Below are 24,254 nucleotides of genomic sequence, written 5' to 3'. Positions count from 1 at the left end.
TGGTTACCATGAATTTATGCCAGCTTAACTTCAATAACATATGAAAAGTGCTCCTTTGCAGCTCTGACCTCACACCTTTTAGTTGTTGATGTCACCAGATTACATCTTTATACATTATGTGCCCCAAAACATAAATAATTCCTTTCAGGGCATTAGTCTTTTAAACTATGAAGAAAACAAGATTTGGGGTTACAAACCAAAGTTACAGTAATACCAGCTTTTATACTAATAACTGTTCTTTTTTCTTTATATGCATTAGTCTCTTAAATCACATGGAAAACAGAAACCCAGTGCTACAGTAATACTGGCTTTTTTTTTTTTTTAAGAGTTTATTTATTTGACAGAAAGCGACACAGCGAGAGAGGGAACACAAGCAGGAGGAATGGGAGAGGGAGAAGCAGGCTTCCCACGGAGCAGGGAGCCCAATGCAGGGCCCGATCCCAGGACCCTGGGATCATGACCTGAGCCGAAGACAGACGCTTAACGACTGAGCCACCCAGGCGCCCCACTAATACTGGCTTTTATAATTGCCCATGTATTTACGTTTATTGAGCTCTTTATTTCTGCATATGGCTTTGAGGTACCGTCTAGTGTCCTTTCATTTTACCTTACAGACTTCTTGGCAAGGCCAGTCTAGTGCTCAGACCCCCTCAGCTTTTGTTTCCCTGGGAATGTCTTAATTTTCCCCTCACTTTTGAAGGATAGTTCCGCTGGATATAGGACTCTTGATGACAGTATTTTTCTTTGAGCACTTTAAATATATCAGCCCACTGTCTTCTGGCCTCCGAAGTTTCTGATGAGAACTCTGCAGATAATCTTCTTGAGGGTCCCTTGTATTTGATCTGCCACTTCTCTCCTATTGCTTCCAAATTTCTTTTTTTGTTCTTTATCTTAAGCAAGTTTGATTATAATGTATCTCATTATGGGTTTCTTTCAGTTCATCTCACTTAGAGTTTGTTGAACTTCTTAGATGTTTATATTTTGTTTATATTCATGTCTTTCATCAAGTTTGGGAAGTTTTCAGCCATTATTTCTTCAAATATTTTCTCTACTCCTTTCTTCTGGGACTTACATGATACTTATGTTAGTCCACTTGATAATGTCCCATAGGTCTCTTAGGGCTCCGTTTGCTTTTCTTCAGTCTTCTTCTTTCTCTTCCTCAAACTTGATGATTTCCATTGTCCTGCTTCTAAATTTGCTGATTTTTAATTCTGCGTGCTCACATTTGCCTTTCAATCCCTCTAGTAAATTTGTTATTTTAATTTTACTTTCATTGTTATTTTACTTTTCAGCTCTAGAATTTTGTTTTTTTTAGGTTTTTCTCTTTGTTGATATTTCCATTTTGTTCACACATTGTTTTCTTGACTTTCTCTACATCTTCTTTAGTTAAAACAGTTGTTTTAAAATCTGTGTCTAGTTAATAAAAGAAAAAAAAGAAAAATCTGTGTCTAGTGTATCTGTCATTAGGTCTGTTTTAGGAACAGTTTCTGTCATTTTTTTTTCCTCTTTGAATGAGCCCTGTTTTCCTGTTTCTTTGTATACCTTGTGATTCTCTGTTGAACTCTGGACATTTGGATCTAATAATGTGGTGACCCTGGAAATCAGATTCTCCCACTTCCCCAGGGCTTGTAGTTTTTGTTATTGTTTTTGTTATTTTTCGGTTTTGGATGGTCAAAAGTCATTTCTGTGCCAAGGATTGGCATGAAATGTAAACCTAAGGTCTTCTCAGGTCTTTTCTGAGCCTTTCCCTGCATATACAGAGTCACTTTCTAATTTTCCTCATATATGCAGTTGTTTTTAATTGTCCTAATCTTTAATGTTTGGCTCCCAAGAGGGAAAAAAGAAAATGAAGGGAGTGGGGAGGAAAAGGCTGCCAGTTCTTTATTTTTTTAATTTTTTTTTGAAGATTTTATTTATTTATTTGAGAGAGAGAGAAAGCAAGAGAGCACAAGCCAGAGGGAGAGGCAGAAGGAGAAGCAGGTTCCCCGCTGAGCAGGGAGCCCGATGTGGGACTCGATGCCAGAACCCTGGGATCATGACCTGAGCCGAAGGCAGACGCTTAACCAACTGAGCCACCCAGGCGACCTGGTGCCAGCCCTTTAAATCTCTGGAAGTCTGTTCAGTTGGAGGGGGAGGGGCTGGCACCAGTGGGTGAGGTGAAACAACAATGGCGGCCCACCTCCTTGCCTGCACCTCTATGGTCGGAAACAACAGAGCACCAATTTTTGATATTTGGAGGATAGGTTCCTTTTTGTCCCCGCAACTTCTACAAGCCTTGTGCAAGCTGCTGCAGAAACATGTACATGCCCAGCTGCCTCCCATGTGGCTAAGGGTGGGGAGTGGGTAGCCAGCACTGCTAAGGACAGAAATTGAACAAGATTATCAGCAATTTACTTTCCATTAGGTCTTCCTCTGGAACTGGAAAGCCTTCAACAGACTCTAGAGTTCCAAAATAATTGCACTGAACAGATCTTGCCAGTGCAGTTGTCTAAGTGAGGAGACAGATCCTGGTACTTTCTACTCTGCACCAACGCCCTCCCCCCCCATCCCCACGTTTTTAAAAGGAATTTATTTTTTAGAGTAGTTTTAGTTAATCACAAATTTAAGAGGAAAGTTCAGAGATTTCCCATATATCCCCTGCTCCCAGACATTTAGAGCCTCCCCATTATCAGTATCACTCACCAGAACAGTCCATTTGTTACCAAGGATGAACCTATAGTGACACATCATAATCACCTCAAATCCATTGTTTACCTTCGGGTTTACTCTTGGTGTTGTACATTCTTTAGGTATACATTTGGAGAAATGTATAACTGCATACATGCATTGTTATAATAGTGTCCTACAAAGTAGTCTCACTGCCCTAAAATATCTTCTGTTTTCTACCTATTTATCCCTTCCCACTCCCAACCCCAGGCAACCACTGATCTTTTTACTATCTCCACAGTTTTGCCTTTTCCAGAATGTGGTATAAATTGGAATTATATGGAACATAGACTTTTCAGACTGGCTTCTTCCACTTAGCGATATGTATTTAAGTTTCCTCCACGTCTTTTCATGGCTTAATAGCTCATTTCTTTTTAGTGTTTTCTTCCGGCTTTTGGCACTTAAGAATACAGCTGCTCTAGGGGCGCCTGGGTGGCTCAGTCGTTAAGCGTCTGTCTTCGGCTCAGGTCATGATCCCAGGGTCCTGGGATCGAGCCCCGCATCAGGCTCCCTGCTCAGCGGGAATCTGCTTCTCCCTCTCCCACTCCCCCTGCTTGTGTTCCCTCTCTCGCTGTGTCTCTCTCTCTCAAATAAATAAATAAAATCTTAAAAAAAGAATACAGCTTCTTTAAACATCTTTGTGCACATTTTTGTGTGGATGTAAATTTTTAACTCCTTTGGGTAAATACCAAGGAGCGCAGCTGCTGGATCAAGTGGTCAAAGTATGTTTAGTTTTTTAAGAAACCATCAAACTGTCTTCCAAGGTGGCTGTATCACTTGCATCACTTGCATTCCCACCAGCAATGTCTGAGAGTTCTTGTGGATCCACATCCTTGCTGGCCTGTGGTGTTGTCAGTGTTCCAAAGTCTGGCCATTCTAATAGGTATGTTGCAGTGTGTCATTGTGTTAATTTGCATATGATGTGGAGCATCTTTTCACATGTTTACTTGCCCTCTGTATATCTTCTTTGGTGAGGTAGCTGTTAAGGTCTTCAGCCTTTTTTTTTTTTTTCTTTTTTTTTTCTTTTTTTTTTTAATTTATTTATTTGAGAGAGAGAGAATGAGAGAGCGCGAGTACATGAGAGGGGGGAGGGTCAGAGGGAGAAGCAGACTCCCCGCTGAGCAGGGAGCCCGATGCAGGACTCGATCCCGGGACTCCAGGATCATGACCTGAGCCAAAGGCAGTCGCTTAACCAACTGAGCCACCCAGGCGCCCCCAGCCTTTTTTTTTTTTTAAGTAAACTCTATGCCCAGCATGGGGCTCAAACTCACAACCCCAAGATCAGGACTTGCATGCTGTACCTACTGAGCCAGCCAGGCACCCCCAGCCTATTTTTTAAGAGTTGTGGGGGTTTTTTGCCACTTAAAGAGTTCTTTGTGTATTTTGGATAACAGTCCATTATCAGATGTGTCTTTCACAAATATTTTCTCTCAGTCTGTTGCTAGTCTTATTCTCTTGAGATTTTGTTTTGTAGAGCAGAAGATTTTAATTTTAATAAAATCAATCTGGTCAATTATTTTTTCATGGATTATGTCTTTGATGTTGTATTGTTGTATCTAAAAAGGAATCACCATATCCAAGGTCATCTGGGTTTTCTTATATTATCCCTTAGGAGTTTTATAGTTTTTCATTGTATATTTAGGTCCTCCCAGATGTCTTACTCCTTCCTGACTGCCCCTGCTCCAGCTTGTCCCTGTGGAGGGACAGTGCACCTCTTCCATCCTTGCCTCCGCCCTTTACTTGATGTATGTTTTTCGTTCGACCAGTTCCATCACCTGCCTGCTGTAGACCCTCTTCTGCAAGCAACAGGAGTAGGTAAACAAGTAAATAAAGATGAAGAACTCATGCTCTAATTCACGCTAATGCAGCCTGCCTCTTGGGGTCATCTTCCTATTAATATTGCTAGCATTTGATTGTAGTGACATGGATCCAGGCTTCTTAATCAAGATCCTCCCCTAACGGTAGTAGAAACTACAAGCAAATGGGCAGAATACGTTGGGCAATGTTAAATCTTTCTAAGAGGTCTTGATAGATGAATTTCAGATCTTCTGGACTCCAGGGCAGGCCTACATCCCTCTGTAAAGCTGTTAAATGAAACATGTCAGGTTAATGTCACAGCAACTCACAGGGTTATTTGTTGGGCAGTCACTAACTTGAGGGTATCTGCATCCATTCACTCCAGAGTTGGCATTCTTTAGGTCTCTTGTTCATCCTTGACTTCGACACACACAGCTCTCTCCAGGAGGACGTCCCACAAAGAGACAAACCACAGAGCTGCCACGGAGGGCTTCTTTTGCCACTCCTCCGAGGCAGGCTTCCAATTCCTGTCATTTGGAAAGGACCTGAATAAGCGTTCCCCTTTGTGATAGGAGATGACTCTCGATGGTACCTTGGCTTTCTTAGCTCTTCCCAAATTTGGAGGTTTTGATTTGCTGTTCCTGTGAAACTGGCTTTCCTGACCCCCTCTTCTTTCCCTAGGTTGAAACGGCAGCCACAAGGGTCCATGCTACCATCCCTGCCCTGTGGCTGAAGGAGCAGGTGTGTTTCCTTCTGAAGCTTATGCTGCAGCAGTGTGGGACCCAGTATGAACTGGGGAAGCTTTTACAGCTCTTTGTTGGAATAGAAAAGCTCTTCTCTGATGGTAAGATAGTCCTTACAGTTAAGTTGTTGTTAAGAAATTAGCTTCCTTAATCTTGAAAAATATTTTAGAAGGGCAGTCAGGAAATGAAAACACATATGATATATAACATTACATTTACAGTCCCTAATGAGGTATGAAGAAGAGGTTGCGGGAAACATCAGTCATGGTTAAAGCATTGAAAACAGCACAACTGGGTATAATCTCGAAATAATACAACTGTCTACTCCTTCTGAGGACTTGTCAGCTGCATTTCCCCCTGACTAGTCTCCACCCCGTCACTGTCATTCTTTTTTCTGACAAGTAGCCTTAACATGTCATCATTGCTCAGGGTCACAAACTCTGTTTCAGGAATGACTAATCCATTTTGAAGGTTTCAAAAACAGAATGATACTTATTTTTTGCGGATTCCTCCAGACACTGGCAGTGTCTAAGGTTGTTGCTGATCGAGTGAAACTAATTATTGCCTTACCTTCTTTTCGACTTGATAATTTCAAGTTTTTGTTGCATGATTATGTTGTTGTTTTATACTAGATCCTGACGTTTTCACTACTAGGGTTATTTTATCACATTTAAACTCACAGATACTCACCTGGAGAGCTCATATCTGCACAGAACATGACCGAACGCTGGGCTCAGTGCCTGTGGTGCAGGCTGGCAGGGCTGAAGACTGGGAACAAAGAGGGATGTTTCCAAAATGCAGTGTCTATAAAAGGGGACTTGTCCATTACTCTGTAGACCAAATAGTAGGTCCTTTTAACATACAGGTGTTTTCACTGATCTGTAGTAATTTTAATTTTTTTCAGAAATGAACTTCCTGTTTTCTTGCCAGAGTTACTGTGTCCTTGAAAAATTATAAGGCTTGTCTATGTTGTTAACCGTTACACTGCTTTTATTCTTAAAATTTTTTTGTTTTCGTAGAACATTTGTGTTCTCTGTGTGTATAACACGCATGTGCCTAGAGAAAAGTTGTTTTTCTAAAAACCTGGGTTTTATATGCTGTCAACAAAGAAACCCAGCATCCCCCTACTGGTGGATATTGTGCAAGGTGTCTTCCTGTCCCCAGAACTACTGAAATCACACCACAGCCCAGCAGGTGCCACTGGGAATAGGCTCCTATAGAATGTTTTTCATGCCCCTCCTTGGTTTTGGCTCACCCACATCGGACTCTGTGCTCAGGGCAGAGTCTGCTTAAGACTCTTTCTGCCCCTCCGCTTTGCTCCATGCTCTCTCTTTCAAATTAATACATAAATCTTAAGAAAAGAAGAAGAACAAGAGCTCAGCTGGGTCTCCCTGGTTTAAGCAGTTGTCCAAAGGAGCAAGTGATGCTCCATTCTGAATATGATGTGCTCTGTTAAGGCACTTGGCTATTGACCAGCTGCAGTTTGAGCTGTCCTGCTGGTTCTGTGTCTTCATCCACATGATGTCTGCACTGAATGAGCAAGTGAACAGTCATAAAAACAAATTTGTTCAGGGTTGGAGAAAAGTCCAGAAAGAGATGGGATCGGCCTGAATGAATGGCCAGATCTTCCCAAGGTTGACTGAGTTGCTACTACATAGCAGACCACCAACATCTGCCCTGAGCTGTGTAGATTGAGCCCCTATGCGAATCTTGAATAGTTCTTACATATAGGAGATGGCTTATGGTTTCATCTGCTAGCCAGCCAGAGTAGAAAAATAGGTTTTGTGTTCTCTTTAATCGCATTATTGTGTTAAACAGACATACTTTCCCTCTGATGGCAGCATTTTACTGATTAAATGTTTTATACCCTCTTCTCTTTGGCACAGGTCCAGATGTGAAGAAGCTCTGTGTCCTTAGCCAAATTTTAAAGGACACATCCATAGCCATTAATCATGGAATTATTAGTGGCTACAGCCTTGAGAATTTTCAGCATGAATGTAGATCTATTTTGGAAAAACTGGAGACAGAGGGACAGTTTGCTTTGGCCAGAAGGGTAGCAGAATTAGCAGAACTACCTGTGGACAACTTGGTTATTGAAGAGGTATCATTAGTCTTTTAAGTTATTTGAAATCTTAGCTTTTTGAGCTAGCATTAACCAGAATCAAATGAGAAATGTAATTTATAGGAAAAGAGGCTTTTTTACTTTTGATTCACACATTCAGAAATGTATGAGCCCTAGGATGCCCATTAGCATAGAATGTGTGCTTGAAACCAAGGTTAGCTTACAGGTTATGCCACGGCTCTTGTGCTTTTTTTTTTTTTTTTTTTTTTTTTAAAGATTTTATTTGTTTATTTGACAGAGAAAGACACAGCGAGAGAGGGAACACAAGCAGGGGGAGTGGGAGAGGGAGAAGCAGACTCCCCGCCAAGCAGGGAGCCCGATGCGGGACTCGATCCAGGGACTCCAGGATCATGACCTGAGCCGAAGGCAGTCGCTTAACCAACTGAGCCACCCAGGCGCCCGGCTCTTGTGCTTTGAATAGAATTAAATATAGGATGGCTTTGTCTTGAACCCCCTTCAATTAGATAAATTTAGAATTGCTATTCATAGTTTAACTTTCCAGATAAAATATCCAGGATCATCTGTAGCCAAGTCTCATGTTCTCTGACTTGATTTGGCTTTAACAAGCCTGGCACACGTAGGGAGCATTAGCATTTATGATACTTCTTTATCCAGGAAAGGCTAAAAAGTGTTTTGTTAAATTTCGCAGATAACACGGGAAATGCAGACTTTAAAACACACTGGCCAGTGGTCCCTGAAACAAGCAAGAATTGACTTCTGGAAAAAATGTCATGAGAGTTTTCAGAAAAATTCCATTTCAAGCAGAGCAGCTTCTTCCTTTTTCTCAGCTCAGGCCCCGCAGGCGCCTGAGCCCCCAGCTGAGGAGGGCCAGAGCCGCGCGGAGGAGCGGCAGCTGCTGCTCACACTGGCTGCACACTGGCTGGCTCAGGAGGGCCTGGGGCCTGTGGACGAGCTGGAGGAGCTGGAGAAGCAGATCTGGCTCTGCCGCATCACCCAGCACACCCTCAGAGAAAAACAGGAAACAGAGCCCAGGTTTTCGCAGCACATCTCAACTAGTGGGGAACTTTCCTTTGATAGCGTAGCCAGTAAGTTTTCACTCTCCATGTTGGCTGCTCTGAACACATCAAAATACTTGGAAATTAATGGCCTTCCATCCAAAGAGACTTGTGAGAACAGGCTGGATTGGAAGGGGCAGGAGTCACTGGACTTTCTGATTGGGCGCCTGTTGGATGATGGCTGTGTGCACGAAGCAAGTAGAGTATGTCGGTATTTTCATTTCTACAACCAAGATGTCGCCTTGGTGTTGCACTGCAGAGCACTGGCCTCAGGGGAAGCTAGTGTGGATGACCTGCGCCCAGAGATCCATGCTCTCCTACAAAGTGCCGAGCGGCTTGAGGAAGAAGAACCTGGCATTCCACTAAGGAAAGTCCAGAGCAGTAAGTGAAGGAGATCAAACTGCCCTGAGTCCTGAATGGAGCTGTTGGTACTCTTTCCCAGAAAGAAAGGGTCCCTTTTGGCCCACTAGTTATACAAGTCAAGGGTAGTCCATAAACTAGGTAATTAACTAGTCAGTGAAATAGAAACTTAAGTTTCTTTTAACTAGCTGTATATCAAAGTTAGAGGGAATCTACTTGACTTGTAGCTAGTTCATTAAAATTTACTCTATACCAGTAATCGTGTTTCCAATTGTACATTGATAGTATATAGAAATATGCTGATTTTTGTGTTAATCTTGTATCCTGCGACCTTGCTAAACTTGCTTATCCTAGGGGTTTTCTTATAGATTCCTCGGTATTTTCTACAGACGATACTATCTGTGAATAGAGATGGTTTTATATCTTCCTTTCCAATCTGAATGCCTGTTATTTCTTTGTCTTGCTTTATTGCACTGGCTAGGACTTCTGGTATGACATTGGATAGAAATGGTTAAGAGTAGACATACTTGACTTGTTACTGATTTTAGGGAGAAAGCATTGTCTTTTTTTTTCTTTTTTTCCTGATTCAAGTATAATTAACATACAGTATAGTTTTAGGTGTACAGTGTGATTCAACATTTTTAAACATTACTCATTGCTCATCAGGGTAAGTGGACTCTTATGGCCTTCACCAGTTTCATCCGTCCCCCCACCCACCTCCCCTCTGGTAACCACCAGTTTGTTCTGTATAGTTAAGAGTCTGTTTTTTGTTTGTCTCTTTTTTTCTTTGTTCATTTGTTTCTTAAATTCCACATATGAGTGAAATTATATAGTATTTCTTTCTCTGACTGACTTCTTAGCATTATACCCTCTAAGTCCATCCATATTGTTGCAAGTGGCAAGATTTCATTCTTTCTTATGGCTGAGTAATATTTCATTGTCTATATATACCACATCTTGGTTCATCTACAAATGGACACTTGGATTGGTTCCATATCCTGATTATTGTAAATAATGCTGCCGTAAACATAGGGGTGCATATATCTTTTCGAATTAGTGTTTTTGGTTCTTTGGGTAAATACCCAGTAGTGGAATTATTGGATCATAGGTTAGATCTATTTTTAATTTTTTGAGGAACCTCCATACTGTCTTCCACAGTGGCTGCACCAGCTTGCACACCACCAGGAGTGCACAAGGGTTCCTTTTCCTCACCAACACTTGTTATTTCTTGTGTTTTTTATTTTAGCCATTCTGACAGTTGTAAAGTGATTATCTCATTGTGGTTTTGGCTTGCATTTCCCTGATGATGAGTATCTTTTCATGTGTCTGTTGATGATGATGATGATGATGATGATGATGAGCATCTTTTCATGTGTCTTTTGCCATCTGTATGTCTTTGGAAAAATGTCTGTTCATGTCTTGTATTTTTTTAGTTGGATTATTTGTGGTTTTTTGGTGTTGAGTTATAGAAGTTCTTTATATATTTTGGAGATTAACCCCTTATCAGATACATATTTGAAATATCTTCTCCCATTCAGCAGGCTGTCTTTTGTTGATGGTTTCATTTACTATGTAAAAGCTTTTTATTTTGGTGTAGTCTCAATAGTTTAATTTTGCTTTTTCTCCCTTGCCTGAGGAGACATTATGTAGAAAAATATTTCTACAGCTGATGTCAGAGAGATTACTGCCTATGTTTTCTTCTAGGAATTTTATGGTTTCAGGTATCACATTTAGATCTTTAATCCATTGTGAATTTATTTTTGTGTGTTGTGTAAGAAAGGGTCCAGTTTCATTCTTATGCACGTAGCTCTCCAGTTTTCCCAGCACCGTTTGTTGAAGAGACTATCTTTGAAAGCATTCAGTCTTTCATAGTTAAGTATGATATTAGCTGTAGGTTTTTTGAAGATAGGCTTTGTCATGTTGAGGAAGTTCCCTTCTATTCATAGTTTGTGAGAGTTTTTTTTATCATGAATCAATTGTTGAATTTTGTCATTTTTTTTCCACATCTATTGATATGATCATGTGGGTTTTTTCTTTAGACTATTAATTGATTACATTAGGTAGATTACATTAATTGAGTTTTAAAATATTAAACCAGCTTTGTCTTCTCAAGATAAATCCCATTTGGTCATAGTGCATTATTCTTTAGATACATTACTATAATCAGTTTTCTACTTGGAAAATTTTTACATTCATGTTCATGAGGAATATTGACCTGTACTTTTTTTTTGTACTGTCTTTGTCTGGTTTATGCATCTGGGTAATGCTGGTTTCATGAGCTGGAAAGCACTCCTTCCTCTACTGTTTTTGTTTTGTTTTGTTTCCTTTGGAAGACATTGTAATGGAATTGGTGTTATTTCCTCTTTAGCTGTTCAGTAGAATTTACTAGTAAAACTATCTGAACCTGGAGATTTATGTTTTGGGAGACTTTAAACTACAAATTTAATTTCTTTCTTAGTTATACAACTAATCAGGTTATCTTTTTCATCTTTGAAGAGTTTGGTAGTTTGTAGCTTTTGAGGAAACATTTTTTCCTGCCTTTTGGGTTATTTGAACATTTTTTACTCTTCCATTTTAATTTATTCAGATTTTGACTATATATATTTGCATAGTTTTTTCATTGGTTGCTTTATGGATTACATTAAACTTTCGTAACTTTTTACAGCCCACTTAAAAGCTGTATTTTACTACCTCCGCTGGAATGTAGAAACCTTACCACCTATAGGGTCACTTCTTTTCCTTTATGTCCTACTTTTTTTTTTTTTTTTTTTAAGAGACCACATGCTCATGTGCACAAGCTGGGGGGGTGGGGGCAGAGGGAGAGGCAGAGAATCTCAAGCGGACTCTGAGCCGAGCAGGGAGCATGATGGGGGACTTGATCTCACAACCCTGAGATCATGATCTGAGCTTAAACTTAAGAGTCCTTCGCTTAGCTGACCTGAGCCACCCAGGTGCCCCTACTTGCCTTATATTACATCTCCATAACATTGAAAACCCCATCAAACAATGCTAGAATTTTTACTTTCAACCAAAAAAACATATTTTTAAAAACTCAAGAGAATAATTATAATTACACATTCTCTTAGTTTTTCTTCATCGTTTTTATTCATCTGAGAATGTCTATTTCACCTTCATTCCTGGAGGATGATTTTTGCTGGATATAGAAAATTCATTATTTTCTTTCAGTGCTTAAAACATATTGTAGAACTTCCTTTTGATCTTCATAGTATCTGGTGAATAATCTGCAAGTCATTTGAATCATCATTTCCCTTATCGATAATGCATTTTTCTCTGGTTGCTTTCATTTTTTTTCTACCTTTAGTCTTCAGTAGTTTGATTATACATTGACGGGCATGTATTTCTTTGGGTTTATTCTGTTTGGGGTTCACTGAACGTTCTTGAATGTTTAGGTTTATGTGTTTCACCAAATTTCAGTAGTTTTCAGACATTATGTTTTCAAAGCACCATACTCGTAGTCCTCTCCTGGGACTCCAGTGACCCAAATCACAGAACTTTTGTTACTGTCTCCAAGTCCTTTAGACTTTATTCCATTTTTATTTTCATTTTTTTTCTCTTTGTTGTTCAGATTGGATTTTTTTTTTTTTCAGATTGGATAATTTCTGTTTGTCCACCTTCAATTTCACTGACTCTTCTGGTATTTGCATGCTGCTATTGAGTTTATTTTTGTGATTTTAAAATTTCAGTTATTTTTCCCTTCCAAAATTTCCATTTTATTCTTCTTTATACCTTCTGTTTCTTTGAGACTTTCTGTTTTTCGGTTTGTCTCAAGAACATTTATAATTGTTCGTTGTAACAATTTGTAAAAAAGCTGCCTACACTATCAGGTAATTTCAACAGTTACGTCATTTTAGTACTAGGTGTCATCTGTTGATTGTTTTTTCTCCTGTGAATTGAGATTTTCCTGCATTTTTGTATGCTGAGTAATTTTGAGTTGCATCCTGGACATTTTGATTAGTATGTTATGAGACTCTGGGTCTTGTTTAAATCTTATGAGGAATGGTGTTTTTTTAATTTTTTCAGCAGGCAGTTGACCTGGTTAGGTGTGGGCTACAAGTTCCAACCCACTCTCTGTAGACTGTGGTTCTATTATCAGTTCGGATTTCAAAGCCTTTGTGGTGCCATTCAGCTCCGAGGTGTGTGTATGCAACAGCCTGAGATCAGTCTGCAGCCCGGTAGGAGGCTGTGAATTAGGTGCTCAGGTCTTGCTACGCTGACTAGGAGCAGATCTCCATATGCAAAGCCTGGGAGTGAGCCCTAGAGTTTATAAACAACTTTATTGCGTGGCTTTCTGACTCTCTCTCCCAAGTATTTTCTGGTTCCCTGAGGCTTCCCTTTTCAATCTTCTGGCCCAAAGTTGGAGTCCTAGCTCCCCCATTCTGTCAGCACGTCCCTGACCACGCCCGCATCCTGGGCCAGCAGACAGGAGGATAATGCAAAAGGAAACAAGGGCTCACTGCATTGTCTTGGACCAGAACACCTCGAATCTAAAAATAAGGTTCCGCTCTGAGTTTGGGATCTTACCAGCTGCTGCCTCGGCCCCTCCCACCGCAGTCTGGGCGCTGCTTAGGAGCTGAGATGAGAGAGAAAGGGCATCAGGAGCTCCCTTTCCTGCTCCTGGAGTGCGTGCTCTCTGTCAGTCTTAGTGCTTGGTTTTGGGTTTCAGGCAGCATTGCATTCAGGCTAGAGGTTACTAGAGGGGAAAAGATGATAATCTGTGTCATTTAGTGCTGTCTGCTGTGTGCCGGGTTTTCCCAAGTCCAGTGGGTGAGCAGTGAATGGGGTAGTGAGCTGCTTCTCCCTACCCTAGAACTGGAACCCCAGTGAAGGATTTTAAGCAGGGAATTACACAGTCTGAGTTGCTATTTACTTTTTGGTCTTTAAAGCATATTTTTTAATGTGTAATATCTTAAATGCAAAAGTATTACATGCTTAGTGTAACAGATCACAGTACAGGAGTGCATAAAGTTCAAGGTGAAAGTCATCTACCCAGTCGACACCACCCCCACCACGTTCCCCCGAATAACGTCTTTTACGTGCTTGGTACATGTCACTTTCTCTGTGTGGGTTTACACATGTACATGCGCACATACACCCCTTTTATTTTTTTACAAAAATGAAGTTATATCATTATTCTACATTTTTTCCTGTCAGTACACATATATTGACCTCATTCTTTTTAATGGCTGCAGAGTATTCTGTATGGATTTAATTTAATGCTGTATTGATATTTATTTAATGCTGTATTGATACGCACTTATAATTTTACTCAAATTAAAATTTTATTACTTAACAGTACTTTATTGTTACATACTTAAATTTTTCAATTTTGTTTTTGTTATTAGGAACAGTGTGACTCTTTTCTACATTTTTTTCCCTAATAGAAACCCTTTCTCAAATTAAGACCATTTTCTTCTGTTTTCAGCTGAGAGCTTTTTTATTTTTTTAAAGATTTTATTTATTTATTTGACAGAGAGAGACAGCTAGAGAGGGAACACAAACAGGGGGAGTGGGAGAGGGAGAAGCAGGCTTCCCGCCAGGCAGGGAGCCCGATGCGGGGCTCGATCCCAGGACCCTGGGATCATGACCTGAGCTGAAGGCAGACGCTGAATGACTGAGCCACCCAGGCGCCCCTGTTTCTTTTTTAAAATCAGGAATGGATTTTAATTTTTTTTTATCATGCCTTTCAGGCCTCTATCCAGATGAGCCTTGGTTTTTGTGATTGGCATTTTGGAAAGATTCTCTTGAGTCTGTGGGAGATTGACATGGAGAGAGGGGAGGGCCGGCCGCAGCCTCTCACACGCAGGGTCATGAACACTGTAATGGAGGCCGTGACCAGGGACGTGTTTCGGAGACACAGCTAGACCTGGTGACTCATGTGATATCAGAAGAAAGGGGAAGGGTGTGTGGAAGAGAGTTTAGCAGACATCTTTGGTGATGATCTAGAGTGTTCATTAGGTGGCTTGGAGTCTTCTGTAGCCTATGAGGCCTCTGAAGTAGCTGGAATTTCCTGGAAGACGGCAATGAAATAAGTTGAAGTGGGGTGTGGGCCCGGTCAGAAGTGGGCCCAGATCCAGGGGGGCGTCGTGGGGGTGCAATGGAGGAAGCTGTGAGCAGAGAGCTAGTGTCATAGGGGTCTGGGGAGAGGCCTCCACTTGCCAGCTCAAGGTCCCCCTCAGACCTGTATCTGCTTCCAGCTTCAAGTTTGGATAGTCAAACATTTGTGATGCTGCCCCCCTGTGATGAAGTGGTGACTAATCTGGAAACTCTGACAAGCAAATGCCTTCATGGGAAGAGCTACTGCCGGCAGGTCCTGTGTCTGTATGAACTTGCCAAGGTACGTGCCCAAGGGTGGGGTCCGCGGGGGAGCTAGTGGGGGAGCTGCAGCAGGAAGTTGGAGGTAGATTTTGGATTCTGCCAAGTTGGCCCTTCACATGATAATCATGATGTGGGAGCAGATCACTCATCGGGACGTTGGCCCCTGTAAATGCATCTCTGGGAATACTGGGGAGGATGCCAGGCCAAGTGCCGGGCCTTTTGAGTCCTGGCTGTGGCCCAGCCAGCCAGAAGCGAGGGCAAGACATTTCACACCTCCGGGTTCCTGGTTCTCCCTCTATACATGACGCGGTCCCTTCTGGCCCTGATAGCTTAGTTAGCTGCAGGATTGTTGGGGGACTTCTATGAGGGAGAGCCCAAAATAAGTTGTAAAATAAAATAAAATAGAATGTGAGGACTATAAAGACAGGAACCAGAGCAGCCGAGAATTGTTTGTGACTTCGTGCTGATTGAGGGGCAAAAATAATAGACTCTAAGAAGCAGAAGAGCACAAGAGAAATAATGCCAAGCACTAAGGCCCTTTGGAAGGGCTTCTCTGGAGATGGAGGGTTTTGCTGCGGCCACGGGAACGGTAGAGGAGGGGCTCTTGCCTTTTTATCCAACTTTCTTACATTTCATAACATTTAAAAAGCTCAGTGTTCAACAAGATGTTAAGTCACCTGATGGCTCGTGAAGACAAGCCTTTCTCTTGTTTGGCTTCAGCTCATTGGTGAAGTGAAAGGACGGACTAGAAAATGGTGCTTGCTGCTTCTAAGGTTCCTGCTCGGGGTGAGGGATCTTTAAGCTCAGCAAACAGAGGAGTCCGTCAGTCCACGTGGGATTTCAGAAAGGGCTGCCTTTTGCTGGCTTTTTCCGGGCTCCTCCCAGGAGCTTTGGCTGACTTTGCTTTCCTCTCAGGAGCTGGGCTGTCCCTACACAGACGTGGCCGCTCAGGACGGCGAGGCCGTGCTCCGGGCGGTTTTGGCCTCTCAGCGGCCTGACAGATGCAAGCGCGCCCAGGCTTTCCTCAGCACCCAGGGCCTCGAGCCGGACATGGTGGCTGACCTTGTGGCTGAAGAGGTGACCCGGGAGCTGCTGACTCCATCGGAGGGAACAGGTGCCCTACGCGGCCAGCCTCCCCAGCCTCTCAGGCCACATTCTCAAGGTCCCAGCAGTAAGGAGTGGGGGGTTACACTCCTGTGCCTCCTGCACGCTGCCCTCTGGCCTTGCCAGGTTGCACTTGTCGGGAGAACACGTGGCGTTGTCGTTGTTGCTTTTCGTTTATTGTTTTACGATTATGCTTAGAGCGGCCGGGCCTTTCTCTGAGCTGGTGAACCCCTGCCGACCTGTGAGGTGACACTAGGCCAAGGAACGTGAGCTCAGCAGAGCAGGGAACTGCCCCGGCGGCTCCCTCGGCATCCCCTTCCGGTGCCCAGGCCTGGGCAGAGTGGGCCTCCCGGCCGGGGACTCTGACCTTGCTCTCAGCTCGCAAGGTTAAAGCCGCACCTTTCTCCCCATCTTTCTCTACGTACAGGACAGAAGCAGATGTTCACCCCAGCAGAGGAAAGCCAGACATTTCTTCAGCTGACTACGCTGTGTCAAGACCGCACATTGGTGGGCATGAAGTTGTTGGACAAGATTTCCTCCGTTCCCCATGGGGAACTGTCTTGCAGTAAGTTCTTGGCCATTTTCTTACGTGCTTGGGGCCCACGGAGGTCTCCAAGAAGTCTGCTGGCGTTAGCCTTTCCAAAACTCCGTTTGGATCCTTGTTCCTGCTCTGGATCCCTGCCCCTCCAGCATGGTTAATAAGTTCCTGGTAGAGAGCCAGCAGTTCATTGAAGAAAATGTAGAAAACAACGGTGGAAAAGCAGCCCTGACTGTAGAATCGCACAAAAAGACACCTGGTAATGTGCGGTGGTTAGCTGCTGCTGCTTCTTCCCTCACCCTACAAAGTGGCGATCACCATCCCCATTTTAGGAGGAAACTGAAGCTCAGAGAAGTTGATTAACTTGTAGCTGTCATGTGGTGGAGGAGTTCCTGGAACCCAGACTCTGTGACTTCAAAGCCTGCTAGCTTTCCACAGTATCTAGTTCATTCTAGGCATTCGGGAGTATGTGTCCCTCTGATCTTCTCCTATGCAAGTCTGTAGGCTTCAGTTTTTCAAAAATGGCATTATCCTGTGTATACTGTTTATAATTACTTTATGAACATGCTGTCATTAACATCTTTCCATGACAGTATTCTTCTATATATCCTTCTTAGTGGTTACACAGTATTTCTCATAGAATTAAAAATTTTTATACCCTAATTTGGGACCTTAAGATGGCTTCCAGTTTTCTCCTGTTTCAAACACTGTGACAAACATCCTTACAGGCGAGTTTATATGCCCATCCGTGATTATGTCCCTAAGATAAATTTCTGATTCAAGAGTATACCCATTTTTAAAGTTGTATGTGTATATTGCCAAATTCTACTCCAAAGCCAGTGAGGTCAAGGATCTCAGAGGACTGGTGGGGGGCCCTTCTCCAGACAGGCTGTCTGTATAGGCCCCTTCCCCCTCCTGCCCAGGTTCATAATCCTGTCTTACCACCGCCTCACCTCCCCAGCCACGGAGCTGCTGATCCTGGCCCATCACTGCTTCACGCTGACATGCCACATGGAGGGCATCATCCGGGTCCTGCAAGCTGCCCGGCTGCTCACGGACAAACACTTGGCCCCCAATGAAGAGTACGGGCTGATGGTATGTAAGCCCCTGACCCCCTACCCTCCTTTCTGAGGAAAGTTCTGAGAGAACAGATAGGCTGGCAGCCAGTTCAGAGCTGGTGAGGTCTTAGAGAATTTGCCCATCTGGATACCACTCCCTACTTGGGTGGGCAGCTCAACCCTGCTCCAGGTTATGATTGCTGTCAAAATCAGAGATCGCTCCAGAGGATTTAGCAAATCGCTCCAGTTTTAGCAAAACTTTCATCATGCTGTGTAGATATGAAAGAGCCACTTAATAAGCATGTCATGAATATCTTCCAAATCAACACTGCCATGCTCCAGGGCTGGCCTACCCGCTTGCCAGGGCAGTTAGTTTTCCTAGAGGGCTAAGTCAGTTGTATTTCCCCCCGAAACAAGGTTCAGTGTGATCTCTGAATTGAAATGAGCTGACCACTCATGCCCCTGGTGGCTGAGCAAGCCCCTGGGCACCAATGGCACGTCGGCACTTACAGTCATGTTTACACACGACAGAGGTGGCAACAGCCCCTGGTGTCCCAGTGACGAGCCTTTCTGAATCCTCCAGAGGAGGAGGCCCCCTGTTGGGTCCATGGGAAGGGAGCAAGGGAGTGAAGAATGGCAGCCTGGCATTAGCCCTTCTGCCCCCTGGAGCTTGGCATCTGGAAGCAACCAAACAGGAGGGTAGTGGCGGGCTGGCTCAGAGAACTCCAGCCGAGGCTGACGCAGGCGGCCCTTGCCCTTTCAGGTGCGTCTCCTCACTGGCATGGGAAGGTACAACGAGATGACCTACATATTTGACTTGCTGCATAAAAAGCACTACTTTGAAGTGCTGATGAGGAAGAAGTTGGATCCGGTAGGTGTATGGTATTTTGAGCTCCAGGATGGCACATACTAGGGACATTTAGGAGTCTCCGACTTCTCCGGAATCATCCTAACCAGGGTGGAGCCCCGGATATGGAGGGAGGGAATTAAAGAACTCCCTAGGACAAGCCCTGGAAGCCGTAGCTTCAGGTTGGCTTCAGACAGCTAGCGAATATGCTGACAGCCGTTCAATGAGGAGCAAAGGGAGTCAGTGCGCCTGCACCTCAGCCTCCATCACCTGTCTGAATGCCGGCTCTGGCGGGGCAAGAACCCTTTCCGTGAGCTCAGTGGAAGTGGATTAAGCAGCTCAGAAGTGGAGAGTTTTCAGGGGACCATGAGAAAGCCTTAGGGAGTGAATGCCAAGGCCTGGGCCTGGAAGGCTGTGGAGCGATTTATGGTGATGACCCATAGGAGGGTCAGAAGCAAAAGAGGCTTGGGAGCAAAGACCAGACTTGCCCGGCCTTCAGGCTCTGTCTGTCTTCAGCATGCTGTGTGACACCAGGCATGTCATTTACAGAGCCTCTGTTTCCAAGTCATTCATTTGGCCAATTCATTGCTTCAGCCTATTGTACCTCTGAAGATTTAAAAACCGAGGCACATTTCTGGCTTCTGGGAACTTGAGCTCAGCCCAGCAGGACTAAAGAGACAAAGCGGAAAAACTCTCCCCAGTGCTGGGCTAGTTTCAGGACAAACCAGTCCCACTGTCAGGAGAGGAGCGAGTCCTGGACCTAGGGACACCTTCAGGATACCCCAGGTTTTTAAGATCGTTTTTGAGGCATTTTTGTTTCTGCATGTAAATATTCTTTTAATAACTCTTTCTGATTACAAAAGTAATGCATATTCAGCGTAAAGACACTTGGAAAACAGCACGCCCCAGAAAAATAGCCCTCTGTTGTCTATTGACCATCTGGAGACAGCCACTGCTAACAATTTGGTATAGGCCCTTTCTATGCACAGGCACCCACAAACATAGATACATACATTTTTACACAGTTTTAGCAAAACTTTCATCATGCTGTGTAGATATGAAAGAGCCACTTAATAAGCATGTCATGAATATCTTCCAAATCAACACTGGTTTTAATGGCTACATGGTATGCTCTTAGCCCTTGTTTTGGACATCTGGATTATTTCTAATTGTTTGCTATTAAAATTTATCTTTGTTATGTGCATCTCAGCACTTCTGCTTATTTCTTAAGGGATCGATTCCTAGACGTGGAATTGCTAGAGTAAGGCACATGTGCTCATCTTTTCGGTTCTCCCTTCTGACTGGTTTTACCATTCACATTTACACCAGCAGAGAGAATGTGCCTGTTTTCTTATACTCAGGGCAGCATCAACTTCTGTATTCATTTTTGGTTCTCTTTTTGGGGGGAGTTTCTAAGAAACTTTCTGAACCAAGGGACTCAGCCAGTCACGCCTGCCTTGCAGTCACCGGTTGACCTCGGTACCCCCTTTTTTCCTGGGCAGAGCGGCACCCTGAAGACAGCCCTCCTGGACTACATCAAACGTTGCCGCCCCGGGGACAGCGAGAAGCACAACATGATCGCTCTGTGCTTCAGCATGTGTCGGGAGATCGGGGAGAACCACGAGGCAGCTGCCTGCATCCAACTGAAATTGATCGAGTCCCAGCCCTGGGGTGAGCACAGGTCACAGCAGTGTCCCCCAGGCCAGTGCCACCAGCCAGCCAAGGTTCTTAGGGCTAAGAAGGGCGAGAGCCCAGGAGACTAAATACTGTCCACTTCAGCTGCTAGCAGCCACTCCATCTGCTAACAGACGGCATGTGGAAGGGCGTGTGAAGGGCTTGTGGAAGGCACCTGCCCCGCCTGCGGTGTCATCCGTTGGGAAGCAGTGTGTCTGCCGAGGCCGGGCCAGCCTGCCTTGATGTTTCTGAGAACTAGAGGCGGCCTACCAGTGTGTGTGTGCTTCGGGCCCGATAGCCTTTACCTGAGACGTGCCTGCCTCCGTGTGTGAGCGGGGTTGTTTCCGGTCCAGCCTGCCATCACTGAGTGGGATGGGAGCAGCCGCGGGAGTCACACATCCGTCAGGTTTCCTTTTCTCTCCTACAGAGGACAGCCTCAAGGACGGGCACCACCTGAAGCAGCTGCTGCTGAAAGCCCTGACTCTGATGCTGGATGCGGCGGAAAGTTACGCCAAGGTAACAGTAGAGCCCTACTTCAGCCCGGCCTTAGGGCTTGGGGTCTGTGGTGCGATCTGATTTTGTCCCTGGGCTCTTCCAAGTGAAGGGGCCAACTCAGGGCAAAAGGGGGGAGTTCAGTTGCTGGAAGGTTCACAGGGGAGGTGGCAACAGTCTTTCTACCTGTGCCTCCTCTACCCTTGTCCCTCAGGACTCCTGTGTGCGACAGGCCCTGCACTGTCACCGGCTCACCAAGTTGATAACACTGCAGATTCACTTTCTGAACACGGGCCAGAACACGATGCTCATCAACCTGGGCCGCCACCAGCTGATGGACTGTCTCATCGCTCTACCTCGCTTCTACCAGGTAAGCAAGGAAGGAAATCTAGCCAGCATCCTCTCTCCTGCTGTCCCGCTCATGGGGCCCAATGGTCGAGCGACTTGCCTAAGGTGTCAAGGCTAGTGACAGAACCAGGAAAATTCTAAGCTTAACTTGAGCTGAGAAACCAAACTGTCTTCCATGGCAGTATCTGTGAGCATATTGTTTGGACAGAGGCTGGAAAATGGTGAGGCGGTGCGGTCTCCGTTCCTCGTGCTGCGAGGCCACAGACTTGCCCCTTACACAGCTGGGGCTGGATGGGCGGACCTGCCCGAGGACTGAGCATCTCCTAGCCCCGGTGTTTCTAGGATGGTGCACTTGGGTTAGCAGAGGGAGTCAGGGCTTCTGGGAGGCTGGCTCTGAGCCCTTGAAGAAGTGGTTACCAGGGAATCAACCCTTTCCCTGTTCATTACACAGCTGAGTTAGTGGGAAAAATATTGTTTCTCAGCAGTTTTTATTAATGCATTGTGAAGATTAAAAACACTGCAAGATGTTTGGGGTTTAAGGACAGAAGATGTCAAACTAACACCAAACTTTTCCCCAACCCTAATACGTAGAGCCTTTCAACATAGTTGATGCCCACATTCACTATGAATGTACAGTATTAAGTTGTTTTCTAGAACAGCTTGCCTTTACTTTTACATCAAATAGGGCTAAATGGAATCTTCCCCTCTATTCCTTTTAAGGCTTCTATTGTGGCCGAGGCCTATGACTTTGTTCCTGATTGGGCAGAAATCCTCTACCAACAAGTGATTCTTAAAGGAGACTTTAATTACCTGGAAGAATTTAAGCAGCAAAGGTTATTAAGATCTAGTGTATTTGAAGAGATTTCCACAAAGTAAGTATTAAAATGCCTCTGCTTTGATAAGGTATGGGTAAGAATTTTATGGCTAAACAGAACATGCCTGTAGCTGCCTCTGCCTGAGATGGCAGACGTCAAGAATCCCCAGAAGCAAGAGATCGTTTAACAAATTTAGGCAGACAGATGAATGAGAACAGTGTCATCCCAGTGCTCTGTATTTAAAACGGGAGGACAGCTACTCAGCCTGCCTGAAGTACCGACAACCCTAAACCTCAGGGGCCCCCTTGGGAGTACTGCCCTTATTCCAACTAAGGCGAGCATGAAGGTAACATTTTTAATGACATAATTTCCGTGTTTATCTTACCTGGTATCCCCTAAGCCTAGTCTTACATAATTTCTCAAATTCCAGGATCCTCTCCTTTGTGAGGAGCTGTGTCAGAGTGCAGTCCTCACTCCAAACACAGTAGCTTAACCCGAAGGTTCTTCGTTTGTCTAGATGTAAACGGCAGCAGCCGGCAGACACAGCTGTGAAAAACCTGAAGAAGCTACTCACATACTGTGAAGACGTCTACCTGTATTACACGCTCGCGTATGAACACAAATTTTATGACATTGTAAATGTGCTGCTGAAGGACCCTCAGACTGGCTGCTGTCTGAAGGACATGCTAGCAGGTTAGGTGGGTTCAGATGAGAGGAGGGTGGGTATCGCCGAGATGACCTGGGTGCCTGCTGTCTTGTACTGAGATGAGCTGCCGACAGACGTTTGCGATCAGAGTAGAATAATGCGTCGGGGATATTTGTCTTCAAGTTGTAAAACCCCGGGACTGACCATAACCAGTCCTTTGTGAATAGTGGGTAAAGAATTAGAGAATTTTCACAAGGAAATTATTTAAAAGTGCTTGTTCATCTATACCACTTTATATAGATATTGGTATTAAGATCAAAAGCTCCATCTTCCTGAAGGCTGGCTTCTGTTTAGAGATACAATATTGATTAAAGAATACCTGTGCCTGCAGATTCCAGTTTCAAAGGAATTTAATATTATTTACACAGTTAAGGAACAGATGATACATTTCCATTTGTTAGAAACTGATCTCTATAATAAAATAGATTTTAAATTCACTGTATGTCATTATTACTGCCAAGGAAATCTTAGCCCTTGTCTACCTTAAAACAATCTTTATTTGCTCTGATTATTGCTGTGTAGTCACTGCTTCCTATTAATTCCTCAAATCATTTAGATGGTCCTGTCTTACACTCAGTAGTCTAACAGAGCTTTGATTGAGGTTCCTAATTCCTATTTAAGAGAAATTTAAAACATTTTTTGTTCTGTCCCTGCTTTTGATTCTCTGATGGTTTCAAAAAAGACTCCAACCACAAATTTGGTTAAATTGCTTAAAAGAAAATATATAATAAAGATGATCACCCAATCTATGCTTACTTACAGCCATAACCTGAGTAACAAGCTCAATTATCTCAAATAAGCTCTTCTAGTGACTTAAAATTAGGCCTTAGTATCTAAACCACCAAACAATTTGCCCAAATAAATAAGAGGAGGAAGGCAGCCCTATCCCTTTGTTGCTCTAGGGTGACACTATGCAGGGCCTGGCACATCATTTTTGTCTTAAAGCTGTAACTGCTCGTCAGGCATTTATTAAGCTTTATAAGTATACAGAGAACTCTATCCCCAAGAGCTCGGCTCTATACGCTCCAAAAATATCTCTTGGGAGTTAACACAAAATTTAAGTCCTCACAATAGTGATTTTATTAAATTAGTTGCTTTATAAAACACTGCAGATGTCATAATTGTTAACAGTTTACCAAACTGTAGTCAACTGGTGCAGTTTGCTGAGCATGTTTTATAAAGGAAAGGAAATGCCAAAACCCTGGTAAAGTTGTTCCACTGCAGCCTAGGAGAACGAAGGAGAATTGTTTCTCAGACACTTAAATCAGGGAAATAAAACAGGTAAGGAGCTTCCCTCCCCCATCTGAGGCACTCCATCAGCAGAACAGTCTGATAAATAGAAACTAGACAGTCTATGCATTCGAGAGATTCCACACGTTGTAATGCAATGCAATAATGGAGAGGTTTACCTTCTTCAGCTTCAAGGTTGGAGGGTTTTGGTCATTTAATTTTTAAATATCAAGCTAGTGCTTTTCAGCCGTTGTATCTTCACTCTGAGATAAGCAGTCTTCTTCACAATGTATTTTTTTTTTAATATCCTCACGCTCAATTTTAAGACAAAGCAATTTTAATACTAGGCGCACACCACATGC

At 43.6% G+C, this 24,254-nt stretch overlaps 1 protein-coding gene across 2 annotated transcripts in view; it reads left to right on the top strand.

The window, feature by feature from the left end:
- The window catches only part of SPG11 (SPG11 vesicle trafficking associated, spatacsin), an 82,251-nt gene extending 59,250 nt beyond the window's left edge, over positions 1 to 23,001 (top strand). Inside the window, exons 28-40 of one of the 2 annotated variants that reach the window (XM_021695563.2) lie at positions 5,185 to 5,347; positions 7,133 to 7,347; positions 8,018 to 8,765; positions 14,960 to 15,099; positions 15,996 to 16,194; positions 16,612 to 16,749; positions 17,684 to 17,817; positions 18,544 to 18,651; positions 20,130 to 20,298; positions 20,729 to 20,817; positions 21,008 to 21,163; positions 21,862 to 22,013; positions 22,474 to 23,001. In XM_021695563.2, the coding sequence (XP_021551238.1) occupies positions 5,185 to 5,347; positions 7,133 to 7,347; positions 8,018 to 8,765; positions 14,960 to 15,099; positions 15,996 to 16,194; positions 16,612 to 16,749; positions 17,684 to 17,817; positions 18,544 to 18,651; positions 20,130 to 20,298; positions 20,729 to 20,817; positions 21,008 to 21,163; positions 21,862 to 22,013; positions 22,474 to 22,654 (2,592 nt within the window). In that variant the 3' untranslated portion in view covers positions 22,655 to 23,001. The remainder of the gene's footprint in view (positions 1 to 5,184; positions 5,348 to 7,132; positions 7,348 to 8,017; positions 8,766 to 14,959; positions 15,100 to 15,995; positions 16,195 to 16,611; positions 16,750 to 17,683; positions 17,818 to 18,543; positions 18,652 to 20,129; positions 20,299 to 20,728; positions 20,818 to 21,007; positions 21,164 to 21,861; positions 22,014 to 22,473) is intronic. The other variant, XM_044918181.1, reaches the window with a different exon arrangement.
- The last annotated feature ends 1,253 nt before the right edge of the window (positions 23,002 to 24,254 follow it).

This window comes from Neomonachus schauinslandi, chromosome 9, assembly GCF_002201575.2.
Source record: "Neomonachus schauinslandi chromosome 9, ASM220157v2, whole genome shotgun sequence".
Lineage (NCBI taxonomy): Eukaryota > Metazoa > Chordata > Mammalia > Carnivora > Phocidae > Neomonachus > Neomonachus schauinslandi.
Note: the sequence above shows the minus strand (reverse complement) of the source record. Positions and strands in the feature narration are given on the sequence as shown.